This window comes from Neolamprologus multifasciatus, chromosome 15 (assembly GCF_963576455.1).
Source record: "Neolamprologus multifasciatus chromosome 15, fNeoMul1.2, whole genome shotgun sequence".
NCBI lineage: Eukaryota > Metazoa > Chordata > Actinopteri > Cichliformes > Cichlidae > Neolamprologus > Neolamprologus multifasciatus.
This window is the reverse complement of record NC_140453.1, coordinates 36,749,312-36,767,546: the sequence shown is the minus strand read 5'-3', so window position 1 is coordinate 36,767,546 and position 18,235 is coordinate 36,749,312. Positions and strand designations below refer to the sequence as shown.

The 18,235-nt window shown below is 42.2% G+C and overlaps 4 protein-coding genes and 1 long non-coding RNA gene across 5 annotated transcripts in view; 2 read left to right on the top strand and 3 right to left on the bottom strand.

Moving 5' to 3' along the window:
- The window catches only part of gjb7 (gap junction protein beta 7), a 2,436-nt gene extending 876 nt beyond the window's left edge, over window positions 1–1,560 (bottom strand). Inside the window, exons 1-2 of the mRNA XM_085133056.1 lie at window positions 1,187–1,560; window positions 1–22 (exon numbers count right to left, since the gene is read on the bottom strand). The exon at window positions 1–22 is cut by the window's left edge and continues 876 nt beyond it. Of these exons, the coding sequence (XP_084989182.1) occupies window positions 1–12 (12 nt within the window). The 5' untranslated portion in view covers window positions 13–22; window positions 1,187–1,560. The remainder of the gene's footprint in view (window positions 23–1,186) is intronic.
- LOC146502667 (uncharacterized) overlaps window positions 1–18,235 on the bottom strand; it is a 264,594-nt gene that overhangs the window by 23,323 nt on the left and 223,036 nt on the right. The gene's annotated exons all lie outside the window — the stretch shown is intronic.
- smim8 (small integral membrane protein 8) lies at window positions 5,098–6,786 on the top strand. The gene is made up of 2 exons (XM_085133057.1): window positions 5,098–5,380; window positions 6,523–6,786. Exons 1-2 carry the CDS (start codon window positions 5,252–5,254, stop codon window positions 6,679–6,681), a joined length of 288 nt encoding a protein of 95 aa, XP_084989183.1. The 5' UTR covers window positions 5,098–5,251; the 3' UTR covers window positions 6,682–6,786.
- Window positions 6,678–13,355, bottom strand: ddx51 (DEAD (Asp-Glu-Ala-Asp) box polypeptide 51). The gene is made up of 16 exons (XM_085133052.1): window positions 13,178–13,355; window positions 11,705–12,000; window positions 11,173–11,252; window positions 10,951–11,101; window positions 10,596–10,741; window positions 10,226–10,297; window positions 10,039–10,145; window positions 9,799–9,907; window positions 9,573–9,712; window positions 9,061–9,250; window positions 8,859–8,974; window positions 8,675–8,791; window positions 8,213–8,314; window positions 8,073–8,136; window positions 7,859–7,993; window positions 6,678–7,780 (listed from the first exon to the last, which is right to left on the bottom strand). Exons 1-16 carry the CDS (start codon window positions 13,198–13,200, stop codon window positions 7,763–7,765), a joined length of 1,866 nt encoding a protein of 621 aa, XP_084989178.1. The 5' UTR covers window positions 13,201–13,355; the 3' UTR covers window positions 6,678–7,762.
- The window catches only part of cenpe (centromere protein E), a 29,248-nt gene continuing 24,567 nt past the window's right edge, over window positions 13,555–18,235 (top strand). The window contains 13 exon segments of the mRNA XM_085133050.1: window positions 13,555–13,725; window positions 15,058–15,167; window positions 15,262–15,351; window positions 15,430–15,548; window positions 15,635–15,754; window positions 15,937–16,018; window positions 16,104–16,117; window positions 16,119–16,172; window positions 16,244–16,318; window positions 16,401–16,452; window positions 16,596–16,683; window positions 17,718–17,847; window positions 18,050–18,169. Of these exon segments, the coding sequence (XP_084989176.1) occupies window positions 13,670–13,725; window positions 15,058–15,167; window positions 15,262–15,351; window positions 15,430–15,548; window positions 15,635–15,754; window positions 15,937–16,018; window positions 16,104–16,117; window positions 16,119–16,172; window positions 16,244–16,318; window positions 16,401–16,452; window positions 16,596–16,683; window positions 17,718–17,847; window positions 18,050–18,169 (1,110 nt within the window). The 5' untranslated portion in view covers window positions 13,555–13,669.

The window sequence follows — 18,235 nt, the reverse complement described above, 5'->3', positions numbered from 1 at the left end:
ACCCCAGTTCATCTTTGATCTCCTGTCAGGGAACAAACCAATAGTCATGTACAACCAAAGTCATAGGATGTCAGCTTAACTTTAAATCACATGCATTATGTATGCAGTTTCCTTGTTTCTTTTCATTTTGCGATATGTATTATATACATATGTTTTTGGACAAGCATAATGTATAAAAATGGCTATAGTTCATGCAATCGTTTTTATTAAAGCTAAAGTCTGTACTTCAGGCATGTTTTGATTTAGTATAAGATCTACTGTAAAGCTTGCCACACATCAATTCACCAACATTAGAGCAACATTACAGAAACTGTGTCAAAGTACCCATGGATCTAACTGCACTTTGATTTGGACCAAAAGTCACTATCAACCTGACTGAACCCCAAGGGGACATTTTGGACCAACATATTAGTGCTCTACCATCATCCAATAACCAAATGAGAGAGCCTCTGGTTGTCTCTCCTGTACAGTTCCAGACGCATGAAAGATGCAAAGAAGCGCTGAGGCTGAGGCACCTTAGAAAAACATGATTTTTACCGATTAATTGGTCTGATCGAATCTGTATGGGGCTAGACTAATTACAGGAAATTACAAGATCATTTATGGTAAAAACAAATATTTATAATTGATATTAAAATTTTCACCCAACTACTTGTGATACATGATTCTTATATAATAGTAAAAGTAGCTCTGTGATTCACTGAAACTAATTTGCAGTTATTCAAAACTGCACAAAGCTTCCCTACGTCCTTTCCCCCAGCTGGTTATCCAGCCTTGGACACTGGCAGATTCTATACAGGCTACATCAAAGAAGGATTACAAGATATATTGCAACTGCCAATTTTTGGGATCACATTTTGTCACAGATGCAATATTCTATTCTTAAACACGAAACAACAAACACACATGCATACACATACGTGTGGAAATACAACCAAGTTTATTTTTCTTGTTTCTGAACCTGCTAAAGTGTTGTCAAAGTCTAATAACATATTCTTAAAGGTCCTTCCACTTCTCTGTAGTGATCCAAAAAAGCTTTTTACCTTTTGAATGGCCCAAAAATGTCACGTATGATATACTCTTATGGTACTGTATAACTGTCCAAACACAGAGAATAACATCACCCACAGACACAGTGAGGAGGTTGTATTTCTGTCATACAGTAAAGACACAGCAGATAGCTTACCGGTGGTACTGGAGGGCGTTCTTCTCTCTGTTAGCGGATTGTGTCGAGTATCAACTGCGCGTCCTTCACTGCTTACTTGCAGGTAAGAGCTCAGTGCCACACCTTTCCAGGAAGACATAACAGCAGCCTGTGGCTGGCTGGATCACACACATTTTGTTTTGTTTTCCTACCTGTGAGTGTCTGTGTTTGTGCAGAGATAGACATCATCACCATGGAGCTGTCTAATGTAAATATGTGCTGCCTGTTCAAGCTCATTGTGGGGGGGAAAACATGCACCGTTTCAGCTGTGTTATCTTTCTATCCTCTTCTATCTGGCAGGATGGAAACATGCAACTTTGATGAGAATGTGATCTCCTTACCTGCTGATAAATTAATCATACATCAAACCTAAGGCCCGAGTCTTCAAGCTGCCATTTCCATGCCTCATTTTCATTTAAGTTTATTCATATAGCACAAAATCACAACAACAGTTGCCTCAAAGTGCTTTATATTGTAAGGTAAAGAGTCTACAATAATCCAGAATTATACAAAGAAACTCCAACAATCCGATAATTTCTGAGGCTTGTTCAAAGGCAAGTGCAAGTGCAGTGGTAAAGATTTCCCTTCCCACTGTTGCCAAGTGAGGGTCAGGAAAAGGCAGCCATCTGCCATGACTAGTTGAGTGAGAGTATTGTTAGCCCCCACTATACTTGGGCACCCAAAACCCAACCAGTGACTCAACTGCATGCCAGCAGTCAGCACCTTGTCACGTGTGAATGTTTTCTACAGCTGTGAGCTTGAACTTTGGGTGACTTTTGTGTTGGTCAGTTGCAGATGTTACAATAAGCTGAGCTCAGGGAATAATAATGTTGAATTAAGTGAACAACTTTAAGGTCTCTATGTCTTTAGTACTTCCTTTACCACTAGGATCACAGGCGACAGGATGTATTGTAGCTGTTCTCGTCCTTTAGTGCTCTAACAAATGTAGATGTAAATGATTAATAATCACAGTAAACAAGACATGTTGGTGTGCCATCCTGGGAGACCTCAGAATTACTGCAATACTACTGAATACGACATTATTACTCTACTACTTTTAAAAAGTTAATTAAATCTATAAATTAATAATTTTCCTGAATTACTAAACTTCATAATCTTCTTTTTGTTATACTTTTTTCTGGGTAGAAATCACTTAGAAGATGTGATGTAGAATAAATATCTTGAGATCAGAATATTTTGTTAATACCAGAGTAAATGATGTGGTCGCAGTTGCTCCAAGACAGTAACTAACTACGCTAAATTAAATAATACAATATATTCAAAAGTTACAAAATATAACAAACAGCTCTAATTATAAATATCCCAGTATATTACACAAATTAGATACAGGTACAGGTGTTCCACCTATAATGTGAAGCCAGTATATAAAAAATGTTTTTGTCACTATGTAACCTCAGCGACAGTAAAACTCAGTTATGCTGTCTGCAGTCTTTGGTGTTATGTAATTCCCGTGAAAGTGTCCTTGGAAAGGTTTTAGAGGAACTTCAGACGCTATGTCAAGTCGCATATTTAGATGCCTTGTTTTTGAGAAAATGCAGTGCAGGCTGAAGACGCGTGTAAGAAATTATGCCATTTACCAAAAAGTTATATGGCAGAATTAATAATAAATAAACAGCTTACTCAATATGACACAGCAGTTTTGTATATATTACTGTATATATGACATGTAATATCATCATGCTTTGAGTTCATTCAAAAGTATATATTGATAGTATTTTGCCCATGGCATAACAAAGTAAAGAACATAAAGAACAGCCTAATCTGGCCTCAGTGTAACATTCAAGAAGGCCTCTCTTAAATCATATGTTTGTGGTGGCAGTCCTATGAGGCCCACATATCTCTGGAAAGAATCTGTTCTTCATGGATTCAGAAACACAAGCCTAAATTTTGATTTTTTTTTAAAAAGTATTTTAAAATATATAATTAACAAAAGAAACAGCTCATGCAAATGCTTACACGTATCAATATTATCTTGAGACAAAAATGAAAATTATTTGAATTTATAAAACAAAACAAAAAGCCTTCCGCCTGGTCTCACACCTCTGTGTTTCTGTAACATAAATAACGAGTGACTGATCTGACTTGAAATTAATGAGTATGAGCTTTTTTTTAATACTTTCTCTTTATTGATTTTCATCTTATTTTACACACAGAACTAAAGAGGGCAAGGGAAACTAACACATTCACATATGTTCACATATTCCAAACTACACATTGCCTTGTTTTACGCGGGGTGTCCTGCTTTCTGATTGGCTGATCTCTACTCCTGTTCCTTCCGCCCCATCCTCCTTCGCTTATAAGTGCGAGTTTCGAAGCTAAATTCGGAGCGCCGGAGGTTGCATACAATAGTGATGGGATTTCCGGCTCTTTTTAGAGAGCCGGCTCTTTCGGCTCGGCTCACTAAAAAGAGCCGGCTCTTTCGGCTCCGAACCGGCTCTTCAGGTTGTTTTGTTGCTTTAATTATTTAATCATTAACAATAATATAAAATTATGCAGAAAAGGAATTACTAATGTTAAAAAAAAGTGGTTTTATTTATATACGTTTATATATGGCCCCTAGAGACAAAGCACGTACAAACTAAAGCATATACAAACTCCAAAAAGCACGCACAAACTCCAAAACACATTTCTAGTGTTTACTGAACTTCCAAAACAGAGCTACCCAGATCACTTAAATTACACAATTGAAAGCATGTGTGTATTGTTTGTGTATTTATACACAAGCACTCATATTTATTCAAATAATTAAAAAAAAAAAAAAAAGTTCATTTACCTGTTACTACCACACACCAAATCCGGTTGTTGATACTTCCTGGCTTGTGTAGCCACTAGGAAACAAAAGCTCAACACTGCGCCCTAGCATCCTGGAGCACTTTTTTACGTGATTCTGAGTTTGTACGTGATTTGGAGTTTGTACGTGTTTTGGAGTTTGTACGTGTTTTGGAGTTTGTACGTGTTTTGGAGTTTTTACGTGTTTTGGAGTTTGTACGTGTTTTGGAGTTTGTACGTGTTTTGGAGTTTGTACATGCTTTGACTCTAAGGGCCACCATAAATATACTTTATTTATTCACTCCACATAAAATGTAATAAATAAATCATATAATACAAAAAACAACTATTTACATTTTAAATTTTTAAATTTTCAGCTTTTTCCTTTTAAACAAATTTAACGTGAAACAACACAAAACACTGCAAACCACAACACAATTAAATATAAATTAAAATATTAAAACAAAAAGAAGATGCACATTCTCTGTCATATGGGCCTGCATGATTTCTGAATCCTTTATCATCTGCAACTGAAAATAGCAGATGATTACTATACCTTTCTAATGTGATGTTGTTGTCCCTCGCTCTCTTTCTCTCTGGCTCTGTTCCTGTGCTACTGCGAGTGTAACTAACGCCCCTCCCCCCTCTGCCCAGCGTAAAGTACAGGCCGCGCGTGCGGAGTTTAGCGGAAAAAAGGGCGAGAGAGAGGGTGAGAGAAAGAAAAAAAAAACCTCACGGCTCCCAATAAGGAGCCGGCTCGCGTCGTTCACTTCAAAGAGTCGGCTCTAAGAGCCATTTCGTTCGCGAACGACCCATCACTAGCATACAAGTAGTTAAAATATAGTAAATTTTGAATTACAAGTTTGCAGTTTTCATTTGTGTAAATGTATTGTATTTGTGTAAATACAACTCTTATTATGACAGCCACACAGATACTTCCGGTCACGTGTTTTTCTTTGCCTGGACTTTATTTATGAACATCAGCATAAACACAAATACACTAAAGAACGCACTCAAGAAACATATGTCCACAAGGTTGAGCATTAAACATCAGAGCCTCCCTTTCAGTCTCTGTTTCCTGAATGCGTCCTGCACATGTTTTTTCCTCTCACACCCACAGAGAGCGCTGTGACTGGAAAAGCGCTACCCTTGTTTTCCTGGCTGTCTTTGACTTTCAATATGGCTGCGCTTAGTTAGCTAGCTTAAATGGTTTAAGTGTACTGTACTCTGTTTTGTGTGTGTGTAGAAGTGTAGGCCATGGCGGACAAAGAGTCTGGAGCAGGGGTGGAGAGTCACGGTGAAAAAGGGTTCAGGACACCTGGGCTGAGGAGCGTACAGACCACCACGCTGTTCCGGGCCGTGAACCCCGAGCTCTTCATTAAGCCCGTGAGACACACACACAGCTGCAGGCCAATGAGTTGTTATTAACCTTGGAACGTGAACTAGCTCTGCTGCGCTGCGGGGGGGGGCAGTGTGATGTGTAGGACCAACTTGGTGGTGAGAGATGCTGGAGTTGTGGATCGATGCTTTGTTTCTATTATTTAAGCTCAGTTTGGAGCCTCTGATTAGTACGGAGCCCCGCAGGGGACATGGGAGAAAAAAAATTAAGACAGACTTTTGCGAGATCTCGCAAAACTAACTCGGGATCTCGCAAAACAAACTCGGGATCTCGCAAAAGTTTTAGCCGCAGTTTTAGCTCGGGAGGTCGAGACCTACTACAGCCGGGAGGAACACCGCTTTCCCGGCACATCGTGCCTCGACCTCCCGGTCGGCTTCGAGCCAGCGTCCGAAGAATGCGGCTAAAACGTTTGCGAGATCTCGGAAAAGTTTTGCGAGATCCCGAGTTAGTTTTGCGAGATCTCGCAAAAGTCCGTCTTAATTTTTTTTTCTCCCATGTCCCCTGCGGGGCTCCGTAGATTAGTTTTAAATACACAATTTTGTTTTTGTTCATATAAAAAAACCCTCAAACATCCACTGCGAAAAATGTCCTACGATTTTTTTTTGTTGACAGGCACATTCAGAGTCCAAGTATGCATTAAACCCAGTTTCAATACAATTTTAAAATGTGTTGAGAATTTGCCAAATTGACTATAATTAAAGTATATTTGTTTGTAGTACATCTGTATATTTGCTCTCTGTATAGCAATATAGAAAATCTGTATACTTATCTTATTTGTACATAAGGTGGGGATAGTTATGTACAGATTATCTGTATATAAATCTGCTCTTTGCTCACTCATTACCCTGTGTTTATACATGTGTAATGACAATAAAGTTGAATCCTAATCCATCTCTTAAACCATGACACTACTCTCCCTTACAGAAGCTCTCTTCATAGTATAAAGTATTGGTACTGGTATCAGCAGTATTGGCCCAGTATTTTCAAGGTATCAATACCAACAATTGCAGTACTATACTATTCTAATAAAGGTTTCTCCTGTTGTTTCTCTACCAGCAGTATGAACTGCAGCCCTCACACAAAGCATGGACTGGAGCGCGCTCAGTAACATCTCTATTTCACTTTGCAGAATAAACCTGTGATGGCCTTTGGACTGCTGAGCATCACGCTATGTGTGGGCTACTTGGGCTACCTGCACGCAATGAAGGAAAATGACCAGCAGCTGTATGAGGCCATCGACAGCGAAGGAGAGAGAACCACGAGGAGGAAATCATCCAAGTGGGACTGATAGCACAGCCTTCATCACGGAGTGTGTCTGTGTGGTGACATCACATTTACTGGACTCAAACAAGGACACCTGTGTGTGTGTGTACATTAAAGTGTGTTATACATACATTTGCTAGTCTTTGTCCAGTCTGTGCATATATATGCATTTCCTCATTGCCTCAAATATTTGTTTGCAACCACATCTAATTGCCCCCTGGTGGCCATTAGAAAGACTGCAGGTTTAATGCATTACCATGTGCTACAACAATATATTGTATAGATAGCAAACACATCACATGAATCATTTAGTTTTATTGAACATTATAGAAAAACCGGATAAATACCCCAAATTACAAATGACACTTCTGAATTTCAGCCGTTTCCCTTTTATTAGTATATTATACTTGTGAAAAGGGGCATTTAAATCCATTGATTTGTATAAAAAGAGCAAAGAGAGCTCGAGTTCATATTTATATTCTGTGAACGAGCACTGAGCTTGAAAGGCATTAAGAGAGAATTTCAGCCACATTGAAACTAAATAAGATCAACCTTTACAGGAAGTATAATGGCACTTTTCTACATTTAATGTGTTCCAATGCACACAGTGCCATCTACCAGTGCACGTGGATGTTATGAGGATAAGATTTGTGGGTCTGTCAGTAAATCGACAAGATTATAATTGAAGAATATATTAGCAGCTCCCAGCCAGCTTTGACCTACGATGCATGTAATTGAAGCAGCTCTTCTGGTAGAACAGTGTCACATGTTGGTAAACTGTAAATGCTGAGAACAGCACCCTGATCCATCCTCCTGCTCAGATTTCTGAAGGTTTTTTTCCAGGTGTGGTTTGATACACAGCAGACTAACGAGCCACGTCTCACGGCTTTCAGTTCTCTTGGCAAACTCTTGAAATGGTGCATGTTTTATTGCCTTATAATTCCTGTTTCTCTTCAAAGTCAGCATGTGTTTATGGGTTTCCAGAAGACTACATGACTCAAACATGAAGAGTGCTCATAAGAGAGCGAGACATGATGCCATTCTGTGGATGAAATGCGCCGCAGTAAAAGTCCTGACGTGTGTGAAGCCAGCATCATGGCCAGACATCAGCTGGCTCTCTCCTCCTGTGGGCAAACAAAGGCACAATTAAAACAGCGTCTCTTTGTGCATTTTAACGTTTAACAAATTGGTTGAGGTAGCACCTTGATGACATCAGCCAGCTTCTGCAGTGCCTTTTCATATTGGCCTTCCATGCTCCTCAGATTCTCCGGTTTAACCACCTGCTTCTGAATCCCAGGGCTTCCTGCTTTCACCACCATCTGCAGGAAGTTTTTCTCCTGTGTGCAGCCACAAACACCATGAAACAACCCGCACCTTTGCTACTTTCATCTCATCATCTCAAAGATCGTTATGTACCTGCACTCTGAGCAGAAAGGTAAAGGCCAGGCCTGTTTTCCCCGCTCTTGCCGTCCTTCCAACTCTGAGGACAGACACAGGGTCAGAGCACGTCAATGAGGGCAACAGTGAAGAATTACTCACAGTCTGATGGGCCTCACCTGTGAATGTATGTTCTGATGTACTGGGGTGCATCATAGTTAACCACACATTTGACTCCGCTGATGTCGATGCCTCTGGCCACCGCATCTGTGCTGATCAACCTTCCAAAAGACAGTTTAAATCTGATATATCACATCTGAACATGGACTTGGTCGGTGAGCACAGATCTCAAAGCCAATTTAGAAAAAACGCCTGGTCAGCAGTTCCTTTCTGCATGGAGCCTGGATGTTCTTCATGATGTGGCCCAAAGGCACGCACATTGGGCTAACTGAGTGTGAGCTTGCCAGCTTTGTGAGCAACGCTTGCCACCAGGAAGGACTTCTATATCAAATGCTTCCTGCCCACTGGCACACTTAAAACCACATTTTGAGTCTGAAAAATGCCTTCAAACTTTTTAGGACCTGCATTTTGGTCCCCACAAAGATATGAATACAAGCTCACACACACAGACACAGACTTACAGTTGGATTTTTCCCTGTTCAAATTCCTTCAGGGTCTTCTTCCTGTCACCTGGGGAGAGTTGAGAGGAGAACTCGGCAGCCTGGACTCCACCAAAGAGCTGCAGCAGCAGGTGAAGCCTGAGGGGGAGGGAGGTGGAATCAGCACAAGAAGCCTTCAGTCATGTGATTTCAGGAGCTCTCCTACCTGTGCGCAGTCTCTCTGGAATTGGTGAAACAGAGGACTGGGTGGAGCTTCATGCGCAGGATGAAGTGGAGGAGTAGGAGGGGCTTACTGCTCATGGTGCAGGGAACGTAGTACTCCTAAAACACAAAGCCACATCAGCCTGTACAAATCAAATTCTGGTTTGGTTCCACTCCCTGCTAAAGGTCAAAAGGGCAGCCCTTACTGTCAGACCCTGGGGGAAGTTGAAGCGGTCATGCCCATGGGTTGGCGAGGCTGCAGCGCTATCGGCGTGACCGTAGGTGGAGCTGAAGAGTCGGGGCTGGTGAAGGCCCAGCTGCTGCAGTTTCTCTGGGTTCTGTGTGAGCGTGGCGGAGAACAGCAGCTTCTGCAGCGGCGTCTGAGGTGGAGACAGACTACAAGGACAATGCGGTCAGCTGAGCACCGACCTGGAACCTAAGTCCTGGCTGCAGAATTGGAGTTCTTCTGTTATGGTAAACACCACCGTGTCTGGTGAGCACACCGACTCTTTTTTATTTAAAAACTTCTGCATCATTCTTTTCAGTTATTTTCTCACTTAAAATCCCACAAAAACATTAACATAACACTATGAAAACATTCCCAGCTGCCTTTTTATTACTTAACTGTAACCTTTAAGCTTTTCTTCTGCTGGCCTCAGTTTGTGGCCAAGAATGAGACTGACATCATCTCAATCACCCCACAGTAGATAACACACACCTGGCTGATGTGATGCACGCTGCTTCTGTCCTTCTGAACACCGACCCGGGTTCAGCTCTCGATCGGTACACTGCTCCCATCACCTGACTGAGCCAGGACTGGTGCATGCTGTCGATCATCCTGTCCGCCTCATCGATCACCTGAGCAAGTAGCAGACACACACTGTGTGACACACACTGACGAGTGAACTCACTACTGCAGCTCGACAGATTTCAACAGCACTCACCAGAAACCGCAGATGTTCCAAACATAAGCCTGAATTCTTGGTCATGTGGTCAATGAGTCGTCCTGGAGTGGCCACAACAATGTCTGCTAGACTACGCCTCATGTTCCACCTGCACGGACAAACATGACATAGATGCTGAGCTCAGCCTTTTCCCCACTGCACATGTGCACCGAGAACTCTGACAGGAGATGTGCCGCTGTGTTTCTGTGAAGCTTTGTTAGAGCCAGCTCGATTTCTCACCTGTGTTCTGACAGTGATGCCTGTTCTGCAGCAAAGGACTTCTGACCTGCCAGCATCGCCACTTTGAGCGTGGTTCCCTCGGCATACGATGCAAACACCCTGTGAACCTGCACAGGAGACAATGTGAGCTGAGTTTTGTGCTCTGTGGAGCACTGCTGGGACGCAGACAGCTTGAAAAGGGTCTCACCTGCTGGGCGAGCTCTTTGGTCGGCAACACGGCTAAAGCCCGGACTTCACACACCACCCTGTCCATCAGCACCTGATCACAGAAAACACCCTCACTGTCTCTGTACTCCAAACAGGCAGCAGACAAAGTAAATGGTAAATGGACCGGTTCTTATTTACACAACTTGTACATTCACCCAAGCGCTGTTTCTAAGTGTTTCCGATCGAACATTCAGACACATTCATACTCTGACAGATGCATCGATGGGGTGGGGATTCCAAGGATACAGACTGGAGCAGACTGGGATCAAACCACCACCTACTAACCACCGGTTAGTAGGTAACCTCCTCTACCACCTGAGCTACAGGTGCAGCAAAGACATGGCTCTCACCTGTATGATGGGGATGACAAATGACAGAGTCTTGCCGCTGCCTGTTGGTGCAGACACACAGATGTCTCTGGGCTTATAGCCCCCTCGCCCAATCAGCAGGCCCTGCTGGGCGCTCTCCAGGATGGCTGGGATCACCTCTGCCTGCACTGCGGAGGAACATTTAGTCTCAGGTTAAGTGTGTGTATGAATGAGAGCTGACACATGGTTAGAAACACCCTTTGTGGAGACGTGTGGAAGTCAAGGCAATTTTCAGTAATACTGCAGTACAAAGAGCCTCCTTGGCACGGCTCCATTTGAATCAAAGGCTGTGCTCTAACGTGGCTGCACAGCAGACACATTTACTGGAAATCCTCACCTGGAAAGAAGTGCTGGATTCCATTACTATGCAGGTTTTTCAGGAGCTGAGCACATAGCCCTGGGACATCAGAGATGGAGATTAGGTTGTTTTTAATGTCTGTGTGAATGACGTGAGGCTCAGCAAGCCACTGGGGCAGAACTCTGTCCACCTGTGAAAGAGTGCAGTGTGAGGGAAAGTAAAAAGCCCTGTGGCGCTGCGAGTAATCGTGCTTCTCTTTACCTTTGGGACGGGTTTGCTCTCAAATCCTCCTACGAGTGTGAACCCAGGCAGAGTGTCTGTGGTAGATTCAGGCGAAATATCTGCAACCCAGACATTTAGATGTAAGCACACCGACCATCTGCAGAGACTACAGCATGAACTAGGTTCTTTTTATCCTCACACAACTTTTTACTGGCTTGATCGTCACAGAAAAAGTCTATTGTCAAAAGTTGTGGATTATTTGTCTGCACACTGCCCATCTCTGCTCCGACCAGCCGGCTGTCGCGTTTGTGGTGCTCCAAACACGTGTTGCACAGCATAGCAACACGTTGTTTTTGACCAGGAAATAAAAAGCAGAATATATATACCATATGGCCAAAAGCAGTCCCTTGTCTGTCTTTATATTTTTGGTAATATAGTGTATTTTACAGCATATGTACCAAATGTGTGATAAGCTGATAATACCCCAGGCTCTTAGACAGGCAGATTGAAAGATTAACTCAATGTCTTCATGCCTACATCACATGTGAGCATCGATAATTAAAAGAACCACCTGACTGGATCTCCTCCTGGTGTTGTATATTTGTCTCTTCAACAGGCTCCACACTGCATGAAGCTACTGTTTCTGAGTGCCTCTTCTTGTGCTGCTGAGGCTCTAGTCCACCATCTACGTCAGCCTTTCTTTTCTTTTGGACATCCACCTGCTCTGCTGGGTGTTCATGGAGGTGTTCTCTCTGCTTAGCTGAATGGCGTTTCTGCTTTTCTTTAGCCTTCTTCTGCAGTTTAGCCAGTAATGCCTTTGACAGAGTCTCTTTTGACACACTCCCATCTTCCTCCTCTCCCAGATACCTGAGAGTAACACACATCCACAGTCACAGGTTGACAATTTTTGGTCAGTTTAGAAACATGCAACATTCAAGTTATTAAAGCAAGAACAAGAACATTATGCAAAGCTAAAGAAATGCAGCAAACAGAGGAACGCAGCAGCAGAAAGAACAGCTACTGTCATCTTCCTGCATTGTTCATATGGTCAGCATCCTGGAGATCCGGGATGACCATTTTAGGGATTTTCTCTCTGCGTCACGTTATAGGGTCCGGGTTCAAAGCAGTCTGAGCTCAGCGTACTTAATGTGACCATTCAGCACTGGAACACCTGATATATGACAGGGCACCGGTGTTCCAGATTAACTGGTAGACTTTTAAGGAGCCGCTATTAACAAACCGACTAATAAGCACTAAATACTTCATCTATTACGTTTGTGAGGTTACCTTAAACAATACACGATTGTCCCAGATGACTACAGTTACACATATATGATATCCAAACTCACTACGTCATCATTACAGATGATTTTGAAATTGAATTCATTTCCAGAGAAACGACAGAGGCAGACTATGCTAACGGGATGTGATGTTACAACACTAGTTTAATATTAATGTGTAATATTTGTTCAAGACGTATTTCTTTGTTATGGAAAACAACATTAAACTCATCATGGACAATAGGAGTGGGGATTTCTGGAACTTTGTGTATATCATTTGGCACTTCTTACCGATGTAGGCTGAAAGTAAACACGCAAAAACATTTCATTTAGTTTAAAGGTTTATGTGCAAGACGCGGCTGCCTCGTGCATGGGAATATCACCGAGACAGTTTTTAATATTTTATTGTTCAAGAGCAATAAGACTGACGGAGTGTGTTTCAGGTAACCTCACAAATGTCACAGATGAAATACTCAGTGTTTATTTGCTGGCTTAAATGCATGTGTGGCAGACTTGCATTCCTTAAATGAAAGTCTGAAACACATGTGTTTGACCGTCACCAGTTATTTGGCGACACCAGTTAAATCTGGAACACCGAAAGTTTCCACAGGCCAGTTTTATTTACTCCATCAAAGCGAGACAGAGTTATAAAGTGGGCTGTGACAATGTTCACATCTGTCTGGATATGTCCATAAAGTGGCACACATCTGGATAAAAACTTTGTAAATGAAATATAAGATCTGAAACTAGCAAAGCAGACCTACCTATTCACGAGAAACAGAGACATGTTAGCAGCAGAACAACGCGAACTTTATCAGATCTCCCATCCAAGGGCTTCCAAACGTGACAAACTTGCATCCACCGAACCCAAAACACCTCCACTCTCTCGCGTGGTTCTGCACAAGGTGCAATTTGATGACGCCACCAAGGCCGGGCGCACATGTTTGTCGTCAGTCGGGCACGTCAATGTTGGTTTTATGTTCAGTCTCTAAAACTAGACTACTTTAGTCTCATTGAGTGTCATATTCAGATCCATCACCTCAAACTCTCAGTTAAGATGGATCTGTAGAAGCACAGCATTAATCAAAACCTAAGCCGATCATTTATCGTCCTCGTTTCACAAACACAAATGGTCCAGTCCACGCGGAGATGTTGGCCAATCAAACGTCAGGAGCAAAAATTCAAACTGAGAAAAGCGCGTTGGTCTTCCTGCTCGCATTTTGTGTTGTTTTTGGAGATAGATCGAAGGACCGAAGATGACAGAGGAGTCAGCGGTAAAAGTCTGTGTTCGAGTCCGTCCGCTTATTGCGAGGTGAGCCTGGACTGCGGCGCTGCCGCGTTAAAAATTCCCGTTAACTGTTGACATTGCCCCGGTAGCATTTTGAACTCGTCAGTTATTTCAATCTCAGAGTCGGCTCTGGCGCTAAAGTGTTAGCAGTTAAGGCAAGTAAACGTCGCGTCTCTTTAATGAAGTTTCACAGAACCAGGAAAAAAAAGCGTTCTTTGTTTCGACGGTGTCCCGACCAGAACAGACATGTCATACTATTACCACTATCAAGCACGAAAAAAGGAAAAAGGTTTCTGAGCTGAAAACGAGTGCGAGGCAGCTAGCAAACTGCGTTACCGGGGCTAAAAAGTAATTCCCGATGTTGCTGTGTGTTGTTATGTGTAATATCTTTACATCATATCAGAAAATAGACTGTAGTAAACAGGATTTCTGAATGGATTATATATAAAGTAAAGCAACGAGCTGTTTTTCATCTCTATGACTGGGCTTCGTTGTACCCACATTATAACCAAGTCTTTTTTTGCTCACTAAAATATGCTTATAGAAATGTGATGTAATATTTTTTACAATTTCTGCTGCCCTCTTGGCCAGATCAAATCTATCTTGAAAAACGTATTTTTAATGTCAGTGACATGTTTTACCCGGGTAAATAAAAGATATGTAAAAGATACTTTCCAAATCTTGATTGACCTTGTCTGACTCAAAATACGTTTGATGTATTTTTGACAGATTAAATTATAGGTCAACAAGTGTTTTAAAATAGTTTAATTCCCACAATCGCTTTTTGCCACAACACTGGAACAGCTGGCCGTGAGCTGATTCAAGGAGTGCCAACTTTGGGAACGCTCAGAAGGATCAGGGTGGTTTTTATATCATCCGCAGTGAAGTGAGAGTTCTCCGTCATTGTAAAAATGCCTGTTTGCTCCCAGCCTGTTCCCTTTGCAGATTTAAAAGTATACAGCAGGTGGTTAAATGACACTTGAATAACAGTGGTTATGTGACAGATGCACAGTTTAGACAAAAGACAGCAAATACTCTTGGCAATGGGTTCTGTACAACCTCAGTGCACCTCTTGCCTCAGCCCTGTCACTTACCTGGGCTCCGGACTGACACTAGCAGTAGATCAGCTTGTGACCCCTGAGGCTGGGTTTGTTTACTCCCAGACACAAACTGTCGATGTAAGACAAATGTGTTGCCCACTACAACATGAAGCGGTCCTGATTTTCTTTAATATAATGCTTGCCTTGCTGATTGAAAGCAACAACAGGTTTGTCGATGCAGAGCAATAGTAACCTGTTGTTAAGAAAGCATCTCACTGTTTGTGCTTATGTGTGTGGAATGTGTGTCTTTGTTCAGGGAAGAGAGTGCATCTGAGAATGCAGAGCCTGTCCAGATTTTCTGGAAAGCTGACAAGAAATCAGTTCATCAGATTGATGATGGAAATTCCACCAAGAGCTTCAGCTTTGGTCTGTATTCAAACATACAGAAAAAATCTGCGATTTATTTTGGTTTTGTTTCACAGTAATGGGAATGTGAACACTAACCTTTCTCTGTTAACAGACCGAGTGTTTGCCGCTGATGAAACGACCAGTCAGCTGTACAATGACATTGCAAAGCCTCTGGTTGTTTCCACTGTCGAGGGATACAATGGTATGTGCAGGAAACGATGTTTGATCCCTCTGTTGGGCGGCATGGTTTCTTCTCTTACTTTCTGTGTTTGCTGTACAGGAACCATATTTGCTTACGGGCAAACTTCTTCTGGAAAGACCTTCACCATGATGGGGACCAGTCGCACCCTCGGAGTGATACCTCAAGCTGTGGAGGATGTCTTTCAAACCATTAAGAACGTAAGAATGGTGACATAAGTTTTAATTTGCTGCGGTTGGTATCAGTCACTTTTCATCCTAAAGGCTCACTTCTCTTTCAACCCAAGTTTCCCAAGAAGGAGTTCCTTCTCAGAGTGTCCTACATGGAGATCTACAACGAGACTGTGACGGATCTTCTTGTCGACAGCTGGAAAAGAAAACCTCTAGAAGTCAGAGAACAAATCAATGTAGGTTGATCATTTAGATGACTAGATTCAGAACACTACTTAGAGGTTTGGTTCTCAGCATTTCTGTGTTAATTCCAAATCGCTAGCAGTGACGTGTCTCAGACTCTAGGAGTGCTGTAATGCTATGAAGTGTAGTGTGCTGTTTTACATGAGCTTTGTATGTTAATGATTACTGTTTGCAGAAAAACATCTATGTGGCTGATTTGACTGAAGAGTTGGTTACATCTCCTGCACAAGTCCTGGCATGGATTCGGAAAGGAGAAAGTAAGACTTGCGATGAATTCCAAGAGTTTTTTTTCTTAGTACAGACCATAACAAGCAGTACATTTTCTGTACCGTCCCTCCCCAGAGAACCGACATTATGGGAAAGACAAAAATGAACCAGCGGAGCAGCCGATCGCACACTATTTTCCGGATGGTAAGAAGCATATAGCTACAGTCATGTGGGAGTCTTTGGAAATGCATTTCTCACAATGGACTTTTTCTTAGATCCTGGAGAGCCGGGAAAGGAGCGACCCAGCATCAGGTGAAAGTAGTGACGGAGCAATCATTGTGTCTCATTTGGTAGGCTACCTCTCTTTCATCGTTGGCCTGGTTTGTCTTCTTTCCTTTGTTTGGTAGCTAACAGTTTTGCTTCATCTTGCAGAATTTAGTGGATCTGGCCGGATCTGAGAGAGCAAGTCAAACTGGAGCTGAAGGTAATGTGGATTTAAATCCAGCATTCTTTGTTTTTTGAATATGGTTGGATATCATGTTGGGGTAACCTTGCAAGTGTATGCTGCAGTCTACACATTTTTCAGCAATCCAGTAATCTTTTTCTGCTTTACGTTCTGTGTCCTAGGTACACGTTTCAAAGAAGGCTGTAATATAAACCGCAGCTTGTTCACGCTCGGCCAAGTGATAAAGAAACTGACCGACGAAAACCAGAAGTAAGTAAATAATTGAGCTGACGTTTGGTACTCGATGTGGGAAACGCCACACACCCCGCAAATATGATATTGTAACAGTACTGTCCTTCCCTCACAGTACAATGTTGTCAACTGCAAATTATTTCCTATTTTGTCCAATAACAGAGTTATCTTATTTCATTCATATTGAAAATCTGACTGAACCATTAGCTTGTGGTAGCTTTGTCAAGATAAGCTGTCCCCTGTTGGGTGGTTCTTTGGTTGAGCCGATTTAATGCAAGTTTGTTACCTTATCTCAGGATGGTTATGCGTGAGATGAGAGATTGTAGTATTTTAATGGTTTGAGATCCTGCTTGAAGTAGCCATCAGAAGATGGGTACACTGTGGACATGATCAACAACAATACTGAACCAGGCTGTGGTGTTTAGATGATGACCAAGTGTTATGTTTTCATATTGTGTACTCCCAGCCCCCCCCAACTAGCAGATGGCCGCCCCTCCCCCTGAGCCTGGTTCTGATGGAGGTTTCTTGCTGTTAAAAGGGAGTTTTTCCATCCCACTGTCGCCAAAGGGCTTGCTCATAGAGGGTTGTCTGATTGCTGCCTTTTTCTATGTATTATTGTAGGGTCTCTGCCTTGCAATATAAAGAGCCTTGAAGCAGTTGTTGATTTGGTCCTATACAAATAAAACTGAATTGAATATGGCATTCGGTATTGCAGCAGAAATCAGGCAATGTTTTTCCAGTCTCCTATTGTCCATTTTTACTTTCACTTTTTAAACTGCTGCTCACTGAATATTTCATTTGAGATCTTTCTCTGCAAAACCTAGAAAAACGAATGAAGTACTCTGACCAGCTCATCTGGCCATGATCAAAGTACTGAAATCAGCTGTAGTTTTGTCTCATCTGACTAAAGGATGCGCTTCCAGTCCAATTTTTTTCAAAGGGCCAAAGAAGCCTTTAGAGAGCACGATTTCAGCCACAACAAAAATTAAGTGTGTATTTGTGTTGAACACTAAATGGAAAGTGCAGATATTACCTAAATATTTTCTCTTCAGGGGTTTCACCAACTACAGAGACAGTAAACTGACCCGCATCCTGCAGAACTCGTTGGGTGGGAATGCTAAAACTGTCATTATCTGCACCATCACCCCAGTCACTCTGGATGAGACCCTCAGCACTCTACAGGTAGGGAGAACATGACTGACTGTTATGTAATCCATTTCAAAAATGCTTTCAGACGAGAAATTGTGTAGTACAAACTTTATTGTCTTACACAGATGATAAAGTTTGTGTGAAATAAAAGTTAGCTGAAGCTTTGACGTGTGAACCACTGAGAACATAAACTGCTAAACACTTTAACCCACCCACTGTGACTTCTTTGAAATAGTTTGCAAGCACAGCAAAGAAAATGAAGAACGACCCTCACGTAACAGAGGTGTCAGATGATGGGGCTCTGCTCAAAAGGTATCGCAATGAAATTGCAGAACTCAAGCGACGACTTCACGAGGCAAGTGTCTCCACTTTTCCTCTTCTTCCTCCAGCAGCACTGATCTGCACACACTGACCCATGCAC

Excerpts from the sequence above, each read along its gene's own strand:
- smim8 (XM_085133057.1), top strand. The coding sequence starts at position 5,252 with ATGGCGGACAAAGAGTCTGGAGCAGGGGTGGAGAGTCACGGTGAAAAA. Across the intron at positions 5,381-6,522 it reads CCGAGCTCTTCATTAAGCCC|AATAAACCTGTGATGGCCTT; the intron begins GTGAGACACACA and ends TTCACTTTGCAG.
- ddx51 (XM_085133052.1), bottom strand. The coding sequence starts at position 13,200 with ATGTCTCTGTTTCTCGTGAATAG. Across the intron at positions 10,742-10,950 it reads AATCCAGCACTTCTTTCCAG|TGCAGGCAGAGGTGATCCCA; the intron begins GTGAGGATTTCC and ends GTTCCTCCGCAG. Across the intron at positions 10,298-10,595 it reads TTGTCATCCCCATCATACAG|GTGCTGATGGACAGGGTGGT; the intron begins GTGAGAGCCATG and ends TTCTGTGATCAG.